The 13,562-nt window shown below is 34.9% G+C and overlaps 1 protein-coding gene across 5 annotated transcripts in view; it reads left to right on the top strand.

Moving 5' to 3' along the window:
• Positions 1-13,562, top strand: part of LOC141497715 (lipoxygenase homology domain-containing protein 1-like) — a 710,463-nt gene that overhangs the window by 69,060 nt on the left and 627,841 nt on the right. For all 5 annotated transcript variants that reach the window (XM_074200482.1, XM_074200484.1, XM_074200481.1 and 2 more), the window contains 2 exons: positions 8,184-8,837; positions 10,086-10,254. In XM_074200482.1, the coding sequence (XP_074056583.1) occupies positions 8,184-8,837; positions 10,086-10,254 (823 nt within the window). The remainder of the gene's footprint in view (positions 1-8,183; positions 8,838-10,085; positions 10,255-13,562) is intronic.

The following is a 13,562-nucleotide window of genomic DNA, read 5'->3' as shown; positions in this document are numbered from 1 at the left end:
TAAATAATTATACATATACATAGTATAAAGGGAAAGTGCTAAGCAGGATTTATATATGTGGAGAAATGTGGAGGACTAGAAAAGATTTACTGTAGAAGGTGGGATTTGAGTTGAATTTTGAAAGAAACCTTGATTCTGGAGGATCTGAGTTTAAATATGGTCTTAAGAGACACTTACTGCTTTTATGACCCTTAGCAAGTCACTTAATCCTATTTACCTCAGTTTCCTCTTGAAAAATGAACTGGAGAAAGATGACCAACCACTTCAGTGTATTTGCCAAGAAGACACCAAATGGGGTCCTAAAGAATTAGACATAAGTGAAAATGATTGAACACCATTACAGGGATGCTTAGAAGCAGAGGAAGGGAAGGATCACATTCCAGGAATGGGGGACAGCCAGTGAAAAGTTAGAGTGAGGAGATAGAGAATTATCTGAGAGGAACAGCTGAGACAAACAGTGTCATTGGGTCATCTAGTGGTGAAGAAAGGGGAGGGAAAAAAGTGGACAGCTGTGAAGATCTTTAAATGTCAGAGGATTTTTATATAGGATCATGGGCTGAAAAATGGAGTCTCTGGCATTTATTTTAGGAAGAATGACATAATCACTGTTGCACTTTAGGAAAATCACTTTGACAGTTGAGTAGAAGCTGGATTCCAATGAGGAGAGACTTGTAAGGGAGACATAAGAAATCTATTGTAATAATTTAGGCTGGAGGTGGTGGGTTTCTTGAATTAGGGCAGCAGCCATGTGAGTTTAGCAAAAGGGACATAGATGAGGCATCTGTAAAATTAAAAATGCCAAGATTTGGCAGCTGATTATATGTATGAATATGTGTGTGTGTGTGTGTCTGTGTGTGTGATATGTATGGGTGAGGGAATGAGGATAACACTAAATTTGTGGGTCTATATTATTGGGAGATGATTGTGCCATTGATATTAATAAGGAAGTTGAGAAGAAAAGACTTTTAGGGAGGAAAGAAACTGTTTCAGACATTTTTAAAGGTGTCCAGATAGGCAATTGTTGATGTGAGATGAGCTCAAAACAAAGATTAGGGCTGGATACATAAATCTGGAAATCATTTGGTTAAAGGATGAGAACACCAACTAAAATAGCATGAAGAGAGAAGAGAAGAGGAGCCAGGGCAGAGTTTTGGTGGGCAACCATGGTTTGCAGGCATGTTCTAGGTGAAAATATAGCAAAAGAGACTGAGGAGAGGTCATATAGGTAGGAGAACCAGGTGAGAACTGTCACAGAAACCTAGAGAGGAGGGAGCATCAGGGGAAAAGTGGGTGATTGACAATGGCTGAGGTTGCATAGGGGTTGAGATGGATGAAGATTGAGGAAAGACAAATATAACTATAATTTTTCCTATTTTACAGATGATAAAATTGTGGGTGTAAGAGTTTCAGTGATTTGTTTTGAGTCAGTAACCTAGCAAGTTTTTGAAGTGTGATTCAAACTCAGTTCTCCTTGAAACTGAAAATTGACTTGGATCAAGCCATCAAGGGATCTAGAATTCAGAAAGTCTGGATAGAGTCCAGCAGTTTGGCATTGTCTGCATTCAGGGGCTAAATGAAAATGCCAGTTTTTGATGGCAATAGAGTGTGAAAGATCAGAAGAAGTAGTGAGGATAATCAGTGAGTTCAGAAGTACAGAGTGTAGAAGCTATCAAAAAACCAAGGAGTCTGTACAAATAGGGAGGCAAGACAGGTATGCTATCTACTAGGTAAGCAGAATAAAAAAGGAACAGAGAGGTAGTTAGTTTGAGGAGGGAGGCCAAATTTTAGTCTTCTGGACTTCAGTTCAGGCTTATATGAAGAGATATGCACCTTTCTGGTACAGGACAGATTTAAGGCTTCCACGGTTCAGCATACACAATGAAGGAAGAAATAATAGAGTTTGTTCCACATGGACAGCACAATAGAATCTCTTTCCTGTTTTCTGTTCTAAGTTTTTATACCTTGCTTGGTGACTTGTGAGGAAGGCCAGTTTAGGGATGCCACTCATATTCCATTAGTGCTGCCAAATGGAATTTTAAGGGAGCTAACCCTACCCTACTTAGATTTTAGGGGATCAGGTTTAGGGCATCTTCTCTTTGTACAGGGTTGTATTCTCAATGCAGGCTCTGAAGCTGAGATGCAATAAAGTATGAATTGATTCTCTGCTGCTTGTGCTAATTATGGTCTAACAATCAATACCAAGAAAAGACAGTTGCTCCATCAGTCAACACTACACCATCCCATATGTGGAACCATTGATTACAACAAATGGAGAAGTTTTGAGTACTGTGGACAAGTTCACTTACTTTGGCAGTGTCCTTTCCAAGGAGGCACACATTGACAATGAGGTTGACACTCTCATTGCCAGAGCTCGTTCAGTATTTGGGAAGCTCTGGAAAAAAGTATTAGAGAGAAGAGGTTTTAGACTGAAGGTCTACAGAGTTATTGTGCTGACCTCATTGCTATATGTCTGTGAAACCTGGACAGTCTACCAGCACCATAAATTGTTTTAGGAAGATTCTGAAGATCACTTGTCAGGAGAAGACATCAGATACTGAGGTCCTTTCTTGAGCTAAACTGTCTAGCATTCCAGCATTACTACAGAAAGTGCAGCTATGGTGGTCTGGGCATGATAGAATGCCAGATATTTTTACCAGATGCCAAACAAACTAATCTATGGAGAACTCACACAGGGCAGGTGCTCACAAGGGGGTCAGAAGAAGCAATACCGAGACACCCTGAAAGTCTTATTGAAGAACTTTAGAACTGATTGTATAGCTTGGGAGACACTGGCACAGGATCGCCCAGCATGGCATGTCCTCATCAGTGAGGGTGCTGCACTCTATGAAGAAGGCAGAATTGAAGCAGCTCAAAGGAAACCCAACATCCATAGTTTACAGTAACCACCCCAGGTGTTCACAGGGATTATTTGTGACCAACCTGTGGTAGAGCATTCCAAGCTCATATTGATCTGATCAACCACAGTCGGACACACTGTAATTTATCTCAAACATATCATTTTGTCTTCTTCAATTACAAAGGACAAGAACCAAGGGGATCAGGTATCCAGAAGGGCACTTAAATTGGTGACAATGGAACCAGAACCATAGGATCAACCAATATAAACCTGGACCCTATGTCTGTAATCTGAAACTGCTTGTGATCACCAGAAATGTCTCTCTGGAGAAAGTTAAGTGGTTAACTACTGACAGAGGTCTGTATTGAAGGAAAACAAAAAGATTAGCCCAATTTTTATTAATATTGTTAATTTTAACTGGTAGTTTTTCATAAAATATGCCTCCAAGGCAAAAGTGTGCAGTTGTGATTTATTTTCTTTTGGGAATTGGAGGATACTAAGTCAGAAAAAACATAAATACAGATTGATTTTTTAAAAGCTGCATAATAGGCAGAAGTTGGCAAAATGTATAAGTTAAAAAAATGACCTGTCTCTGAGATTCTCTTCTTGGTATCCTTGAAGTGCTGTGCAAAACAGAGATGGGAAGCTTGCTCTAGTCCTGATTAGGAAAAGCATCTTCAAATCAGATTAGGTCACTGATGGTTATTAGAGTGAACAGTTGCCATCTGGGGAGATACTATTTTGTAAAATCCTGAAACATGTTTCAATCGCATTAAGATAAAAACAACAACAAAAAAACAGTGCAATAGAATTGTATCTTCATAAACACACTCTTTTTTTTCTGTCTTAGGTTCCACCTATATTCATTTTTTTTCAATACTAAATAGTCAAATGACTTACCTTGATAACTCTATGTATTAGAGCCACAATGATGTAATATTAAAGAGTATGAATAGTAAGGGACAAAAAAGCTTAGTTAATTATCTTTATTTTTTGTAATGATATTCTGAACAAACATGATTTCAGGTTTATTTATTATATGGATGATATTCCAACTATTTGTTTTTAAGCAGCACAATAAAATTATTTTTTTAGCATAAAGAAAAGAGAATTTGAGGTTGTCATGTCTGAGCAATTGGTGAGAAAATCTTGTATATTAGAAATGTGCTGTCTTGGGAATATGATACAAAAGAAATTCTAATTAGAAAGATACCTGAACTTCTGAACCTGCAACTCAGCAGATTTGGTTCTGATCTTCATCTGACCAAAATGAGAGTTGACTGGTGATTAGCATCAGCTCAGATTAAGTTAATTAGTTTGAGCCAATCCCTAGGCACATACTCATTTGGAATAAACTGAAAGTGTTTCTTTCATTGAACAAAGTGAAGTGGCTACATGACCAATGAAATTTATATAAGTTAACAAATAGATTGAAAATCTTTTAAAAAAACTTTAAAGTAAGACTTCAATTTCTGGTGAGTATAGAAGTATCTTTCATTTTTCTGAAGTAATTTTTTTTTAGCTTCATGGAGGTTTTCTTTTAAGTTCAACTTTACTATTGATATATCTTTATATAAAACCATTATTGTGCTATGAAATGGTAATTGTGTCTAGTGTCCAGTCATTTAAGCTATAAGAAGTAATTTAAATATTCTAGAAATCTTTGTTGCTTTGTATTTTAGAAAATTATTAGCTAAATCTAGTTTTCTCAAATGTTGATAAAGTTGACCTTATGTAGCATATTATCACATATGGAATACTTTTTCACTTTCTTCTTTATTAATGTTTAAAATATAATTAGGGGTGACAAGCTAGACTTTTTAAATCTCCTTTTCAGTTTTAGATTTTCTATTTATGTTACTTTACTACATAATAAAAAGAATGAAATTTTATAACATAAAAAAGTATCATTTGTCTGTTCAAGTGAATCACAGAAAGAAAGAAAAAGCTGTTTGATAAATCTTAGCTATACTGTAAGCTGTTTTGTTGACTCAATGTTATTGTTTTAATTGTCATAGTGAATCAGTGGATTTAAAAAAATGCTCTATTTTTTTTTGATGGAATTTAGATGAGACTTAAAGGTAGCCAGAGAAGTCAACAATTATTGTGCAGGAGAGAGAGAAAACATTCCAGGAATGAGAGATAATCAGAGAAAATGTCTGGGCCTGAGCGATGTAGTGTTTTCTAGAAGATGCAATGTTTTCATTATGGAACAACCAGAAGACTAGTGTCGCTGGTGTGAAAATACCAGAAAGGTAGGAGGGGTTTAGCTTAGGAAAGCCTTTCACTACCAAACAGAATGTTTTGTATTTGAACCCGGCAGCAATAGGGAACTACTGGAGTTTATGAAGTTGAAGAGTGACATGATCTCATCTAGGCTTTAGGAAAATTACTTTAGTGGTTGAATGGAGAATGGATTGGAGTGGGAAAACACTTGAGGAAGGCAGTCTTGCAATAAAACAGGGGTGAGGTGATAAGGGGCTAGAAGAGTCTTGGAAGTACTGAAGAAAAGAATGGGGCATATTTAAGAAATTTTGCAAAAGTAAAATCTACAGGCCTGGGCAAAAGCTTGGATTTAGGGGGTGAGAGATAATGAGAAATCTAGGATGATTACTAGCTTGGGAGCCTGAGGAGACAAGAGGATGGCTTTGCCCTCTACAATGATAAGGAGGATTATGGGGATGGGGAAGCTTTGGGGAAAGATATGTATATGTATATATATATATATACATATATATATATATATATGTATATATATATATATATACACACACACACATATATGTATATATACATATATGTGTGAATATGTCTACATACATATATGCATATGTATGCAACATACATCTATATATTTATATACATACATGAAAATTAAATGTAAACATGTATACATAATAATACATATATAAACATGATCAGGCTAGGCATATATTGATAAATATATTGTATGTGTTGTATATATATACATATATATATATATATAATATATATTAGAGATAGATGGGATACACATCTATACATATCCCTCTCAATTTATCTATAATCTCAAAGGGTAAGGAATTAATTTCTCTTAAAATAGATAGAATTAAATATTAATAAATACAATGTCATCCTATTATCCTTTGCACATTCTTTTTAAAATCTTTTTATCATTATTATTTTTTGACATTGGGTCTCCTTATCTTACCCAGACTGGAAGTGCAGCATTCATTCCTGGGAACAGAAGCTTTGACCTCTTCTATTTCTGATCAAGGCTTCTTTTCCTTTCAGCATCCCTTGTTTCCAAGAGCTTTATTGGTGCCATATTTAATGTGGATATTTGTCTTATTTTGCCCCAGAACCACCAAGTATGTCATTCACTAGCCTTGATCTCCTGTAGTATTAGGGATTACAAGGTGTACCACAACACTTGGTCACATTATATCTTTTGACTAAAATGGACTCTGAATTATTCCTTGACTTTTTCTTCTACTCTCTTCTGTATGGTCATTCAGGCCTCTCCCTTTACATCTTTATATTTCTGCTCATGGAAATCCTATTTTTTCAAGACACCTTCTGTTGTAATACCCTTTCCCAATTAGATTGTAAACTCCTTAAGGATAGGGGAATATGTTGGCATCTAGCACAGTGCCCTGAATGCAATAAGCACATCAAATGTATTGAACTAAATAGAGTTAATGCATGTTCTATGATGCTATTCTATCAGTTTATAGGATGAAAAGCATGGTGTAACTAAGAAAAATGGATGATTACAAGATAGTAAGAGATGATTGATTAGCAATGGCTCTCATGGCAGAAGAGAAAGCTATACTGCAACAGCTTAGAGAAGTGGCTAGGGCACCCAATAGATTACAAAGCAGAATTGACATTAGAATGTAATATTCTTGCATTTGGGGTAGTCTGTGTAACCTCTAAAATCATAAAAAAGTCTGTGACTAAATGAGGATACATGCTGATCCTTTGCCTTTGGAAGTATTTAGCTTGTCCTGTAATAGCTTAACACATTGTTCTTACAGAGTCTAATTTATCCCAAGTGATTTACCCATTTAACTCTTTAATCTTTAACATTATCTCAGCAACAGAGGAATAATAAGTGTTGTGTTCTTTATTGGATTTAAAAAACCTTCTCTATTGGCCAAAGGGACAGAGGATACAGTTATGTATTTGTAAATGTAAATTTAAATATGAAGAGAAAAATATCTTCCAGGTCTTAGAATTATAGAAAAAGAACCCATTCATATGGATACTGTGTAGGTTTCTGTTCAAATGGGAATTCTCAGTAAAGAATGGTATGAATCTTGATGTGTGATGTGAATGGCTTATTATAATTTTATTATGAAACAGATAAAGAATTTCCCCATAATTTCTATTTTATAGATGGAAGAGTAAGTTCTAAGAGATTATTTAACCTGCCCAAGGTCAAATAAGGGTTTCCTCATGTCAGGGATGAGAAAGGATTGCAATTGTGCTGACTCAACTCCTCTGCTGGATCCTCTTGTTTCCCACTCGTTCATTGTTTCAAATACCATAATTGCTTTCCTCCATTGGAAGAAAACATCTGATTTCTATTATGATCTTTGAATACATTTTCCTAAGGAATAGACAGATAAGATTTGCAAATTGCACTGGAGATATATGAAGAAATCTTTGATAACAGCTTGGATCTATTTAAGTGGGTGATTGGGACCAGATTTACAACGAATTTTAAATTACAAATATACATTTTTTTAATCTTCAGAATGCTGATTACATTTATTCAATTGGTTCAGTTTTTTCTTTAGAACCTACCCTTGTTTCCAAGCTGCAGGGAATGCTTACCGTTTCTTTAAACACTTGTAATTAAGGTGATTTAATACAACCCAAAATGCATAAAATACCACAAAGTAAGAAATATGACCCAGAACCAAACAAATCCCTCTACAACAGTTCATTTTCCAGTTCAGAGACTGTGATTTTATTAATTAGTGGAAATTTTCTGAATACTTCCCATTTTCTGAAGTTTGGATTTGGAAAACAATGATTAGAACACCTTGTATGATTTTTAACTTTCATAGAGCTAGAGAATTTTGACTATATAAGTGATAGAGACCTGGACATGAGATAAAATCCTGCCTTAGACATTTATTAGCTATGCCAACCTGGGTAAGTTACATAGTCTTTCTGTGCCTCAGTTTTCTCATTTGCAATAGCTTTTAGAATTGTTGTGAGGATCAAACAAGATTATAACTTAGCACTTGTACAAATACTAGTTCTCATTATTGCTATTATTATCGTATTTTTATCATTGTTATCTTAATATTCTTTTTTCCCCCCTTGTCTCTAGGTTCCAGTCAAAATGAGTGAAACCCCTTCCACCAACTTTTCAATGATTCATGCAGCTTCTTCTGAAGGCCAGACTTCTTATCCTCGACACTACAATGTCACTCAACCAGTTGTGGCCAAAAGAATTAGTTTTTATAAGAGTGGAGACCCTCAGTTCAATGGGATTCAGATGGTTGTCAACCCACGCTCTTTCAAGACTTTTGATGCCTTGCTTGATAACTTATCTAGGAAAGTCCCATTGCCCTTTGGAGTTAGGAATATCAGTACCCCACGTGGTGTCCATAGCATCACAAAGCTGGAGGACCTAGAGGATGGCAGGTCATACATTTGTTCCCATAGGAAGAAAATAAAACCCATTGATCTGGAGAAGGCTCGCCAGAAGCCCCTGCCCTGGCAGAGCAGTAGACCTCTCAGTGCTCGTCGCAGAGCTGTGCAGCTGGCCAGGGTGAAGGAATTTGGCCTGGCTCATCGAGAGATTCCTGGGATGGTTCAGACACCCAGAAAACTCTTAGTTTTCAAAAATGGTGATCCAAAGAGTAGGCACACCATAATTCTTAGTAGGAAGATCACCCAGAACTTTGAGGCCTTTCTAGATCACTTGACTGAGATCATGCAAAACCCTGTTGTAAAGCTATATACTACAGATGGAAGAAAGGTAAGAAGGGATATCTAGAGAAAGCCGCTGGCATAATGACATTTTCACTAACCACTGGAATGAAGTTTACTCTTTTGGTTTCTGTAATGCCTAATCAATAAATCATTTAATGAATTACCAGGCTCTTAGTATATGCTAAGTAGCGTGCTTGGACATTAGGGATACAAAAAGAAAAAAAGAAAAAGAAAAAAATTAAATCCTTCTTGCTGTCAAGGAGAGCATATTTAACCGGAGGAGCTATAATGATTATATTAAAACTATAATAACTGCTGTTTAATGTTCACCCAGTAAGCAGGCATAACAATGAATGGGACCAGAAGTTGCATTTAATTTGGGTTCTTGGATTGTGTGTGTGTGTGTGTGTGTGTGTGTGTGTGTGTATGTATGTGTATGTGTATGTATATGTATGTATGTGAATGTGTGTGTATATGTCTGTGTGTGTGTATGTATGTATGGTATTATCTTTGTGGTTTATAGGTATCTTTTCTGCTGTGTATAACCAGAAGTTTATAGGGTAGCCAGTTAATTCCCTAGCTCAGAGTAAGGTATAAAACTGGTAACACCTTTAATTCTTGAGGATTGATGCTGAGGAAGGTAGAAGATAGTCATGTCATCTTGTATGCTGTTATGTCTCCTTGCCAAATCCCTGGACATTCAGGGAGAGTGGATATACTATTTATTTCTTTCGTATTATGCATAATGAGTAATAGCATGTACATAGAGGGCCTGCCAAGAAGTCAGAAGGCTGAGGTTCAAGTTCTTTCTCTGGAACATATTAGCTATCCAACATGAACGCATCCCTGAGTCCTGGTCCAGATAATTATTCAAATTTAAATGGATAATAAGATATTCTAATAATGGATAATAGGGATTCTAAATATTCTAATATATTGATGAATAAGAATTTCTAACCTAGGAGTTCTGTCTGAAGATGAAAAGAAAAAAAAACTATGACATTTCCTAGAACTTTCACCTATCACACAATGAGTTCAATAAATTCTTGTTTATTTCCTGTAAGCTTAGATTTATGAACTGTGGTAATCATATTAATAACAATACTAACATTTTATATTTATATAATGTTTTACTCTCTTATACACATGATTTCATCTGAGATTTTAGGTTTGAATTAAAAATGAAGGAAGGAATAATTTCCTTATTAAAACTTTATTATGTGCAGCAGTTGTAGTCATACTTTCCAAAAGGCATATTTTATGTTGTTGATGTGACCTTTTCTGTTTCTTTGAGGTGCCCAGTCTACAAGGGGTAATACTGAGCTCTGGAGCTGTGGTGGCTGCTGGAAGAGAACCATTTAAACCTGGAAATTATGATCTTCTGAAGTATTTGCTTCCTGATCACTTATCAAGGACTTCCAAACGCATTTACCCAAAAGGACAGGCCAAACCAGAAGGCAGAAGTAAGACTCTTAAAAAATAGAAATTCTATTTTTATCCCCAAAGTTTTTGACAGCAAGAGAAAATACATGTTGAAATGGACCAATTTCTTATATTGTAAAAGAAAATAAAAAAGGAATGAAAACTGAAAGATGTTTCTCATTCCAATCTAGATTTGTTTATCCCATATATCAAAATATTTTTCATTGCATTTTTGATCATAAAAAGTTACCTGCCTGAAACAAAATTGCACCCTCTTCTTTCAACAATCTATGCAAAACTGACTAAACCAACAGCTTGTGTGATATCTTGCTTTAAGGAGAAGAGGAATAGTGTGGTTTCCACCTAACTGAACTGTGTGGTGGTAGTGCAGCTTAGTACAACAAATTATCCAATAACATTTGGTTTGACTGAGCAAATGAGCAGAGTTGCCATAATTTAGCAGATCCTTAATTCCATTCATTCCCAACATTTGTGTTCATTCTTAAATCAATCAAAAACTTTTCACAGTTATAGAAAATCGAAAACCTTGGTATATTGATTCTTAAAAAAAGCTGTAAACTATGATCTGTGCTATGTGCAAATATACCTACATTCACATATTCATACATATATAATGGAGTTAATTTGAACTGGTTCACAAGAATCAATTATTAAAGTTTCAATGTGATCTTTTAAACTTCATAAATCTTCAAATGTTATAAATTCCTGTTTTGGTGATTGTCTAGATTTAAGAAAATAATAAAGAAAGTGTTAATAAGGAGGATTAAATTTAAAAGTATGTCTTATGTATATTTTTCTTTCTGGAAATATAGTTAATAAGTATTTACCATCATGGTAACTGTTCTGGTGCACTTAGTACTATTGGAGAAAGCTTTAGACAAATGATAGTTACTGCAACTTTCACCTTTTTATTTTTACTTTTCTTGGTCTTTTGAATGCTATATGTTTTGATAGTGAGTAGGTAATGAATGCTTCAGTCATTCTTAAGGAATTAATCTTTCTTTGTCAGCTATAAAAACTCTACTGTAGCATATATACAAATTCTTAAATATGGTCAGAATAATACATTTTGACAGAAATGTGTTTTCCATGTTTTTAATAATTACATCTCATATTTTTTAACTGAGGTAGAGGGAAAAATTCTCTGATAAAACCACCTTTGGAAAAAAAAAACCTGCCTATGTTGTAGAATGTGTTGTATGGCTATAACTTATTAATGGTGAAAGGATTATAGGACTACAGAAAGAGGTAGAAGGGAGAAGTCATCTTATTCAACCACCTTTTATTTTATAGTGAGAAAAGTGAAGTCTGTAAGTGACTTAGATTGTTTAGATAATAACATTGCAGCAAGGATTCATAAATGCCTCTTGACTTATCTCCAAATTTAGTGTTATTTCCTCTTTACCAATCTGTCTCTTATTAATGATAGAAAAAATAAACAGGTCATACATATAAAATATCATTGGAGATCTTTGGAAGAAATGAAGTACTTAAATCTATAGTATTATGTATCTTCACCTAGTCCCATAACAATAATTGAAGTCATGATTGAATTGAACAAACTTAATTTAAAAATCTGCATTTGCAAATCTAAAGCAGGTATATGCATTTGTAGGGGTGGAATGCATTATTGCATATACAATATTTAAAAAATACTTTCAAATGAAAGAAAATAAATATTATTCTTTCCATGATGCCACAATTTGTAGTCATTTTTGCCTATGTCTGCAATAAAAAGGACCTATGGCTGAATTACTAAATATTGAGATATTCAACTCAAATTAAACCCAGAATATATCTACCAGTGTGCCACTGCAAAATTCCCCATAGCATATACTACTATTCTCTAATGATGAACAAAAGGCCAGGGGATATTTGGAGATGATGAGAATTGCAGAGACACTTGCCATTTAGAAACAGTAACAGAAAAAAACTAAATGTATTCTGCATTTCAGCTTTGCTCCTAGCATTGCTAGAAGTGTTTATGTTATCTTAGTTTAATCAGAGGGCATGACTTTTGGTGGTGGATCACTGGATCTAAGGGATTTCATGAAATTTGTTTCAAGGGATTCATTTCTGATGTAGTTACTCTTAAGTCTGTCAAATGAAATGAACATAAAAGTGATTATTGAAGCAGGTACAAAAATAAGAAAACAGTAAGAGGAATTGAAGGTTTATTTACTTAATGGTAGGTATACAGATCTTAAAAAAAACATATTAAGGGGCGGCTAGGTGGCATAGTGGATAAAGCACCGGCCTTGGAGTCAGGAGTACCTGGGTTCAAATCCGGTCTCAGACACTCAGTAATTACCTAGCTGTGTGGCCTTGGGTAAGCCACTTAATCCCGTTCGCCTTGCAAAAACCCCCCCTAAAAATATATTAAAAAATGGAGTTGATTAACTTGGAGAGAACATATGTTAAGATGATGATAGTGATAATATATGTGTGTGTATATATATATATACATATATAGCACATGGTCTTGTGATTTCATGCCTCATGTGATAATAAAACCTAAATTTTATGTAGCACCTTTAACTTTGCAAAGCATTTTATAGATATATATTCTCTTATTTGATTCTCACTACAAACTTGTGAAGTTAAGTGCTATAGTTTTCATTACCCTAGCTATGGGACTGTTGATGAGTCATGTAAACTTTCAGTGTTTTAGGCAACACTTTACTATTTGTTTTTTTAGTTTTTACAAGGCAGTGGGGTTAAATGACTTGCCCAAGGTCACACAGGTAGGTAATTATTATGTGTCTGAGACTGGATTTAAACTCAGGTCCTCCAGGACTGTGCTCTATCCATTATACCACCCAGCTGCCCCTTCAACTTTTTACTATTAATGAAGATGAAATTAAAGCAATTATGAGGAGTTATTCATTCAAATCATATGCCAATAAATTTAACAATTTAAGCAAAATGGTAGAATATAGATTGCCTAGATTATGTTTTGCTATTTTCTGAGTACGCATAAGTCAATCACAGTATTTGTTAATTTTTATAGTTATATTTAGAGAAATTCAGGTTTTTTTCCTTCCAACAGAATTGTTCCTTTGTAACATAGAATTCACCTTTGCCATTTTTTGCCTTTATTTATGTCAAGAATTTTCAATGTGAGAAATATGTATTTTATACAATCAATTCAATATGGAGGGAGGGAGGGAGGGAGGGAGGGAGGGAGAGAGAGAGAGAGAGAGAGAGAGAGAGAGAGAGAGAGAGAGAGAGAGAGAGAGAACAAACACATAGATGGCAGAGTAATTGCTGATCTTTTCCTCACTGGGAATTGCCTATACTAATGAAATCACAGGTTTGATCCAAACAA

Source organism: Macrotis lagotis, chromosome X (assembly GCF_037893015.1).
Source record: "Macrotis lagotis isolate mMagLag1 chromosome X, bilby.v1.9.chrom.fasta, whole genome shotgun sequence".
NCBI classification, from domain to species: Eukaryota; Metazoa; Chordata; class Mammalia; order Peramelemorphia; family Peramelidae; genus Macrotis; species Macrotis lagotis.
This window is presented reverse-complemented; position numbering and strand designations above follow the sequence as displayed.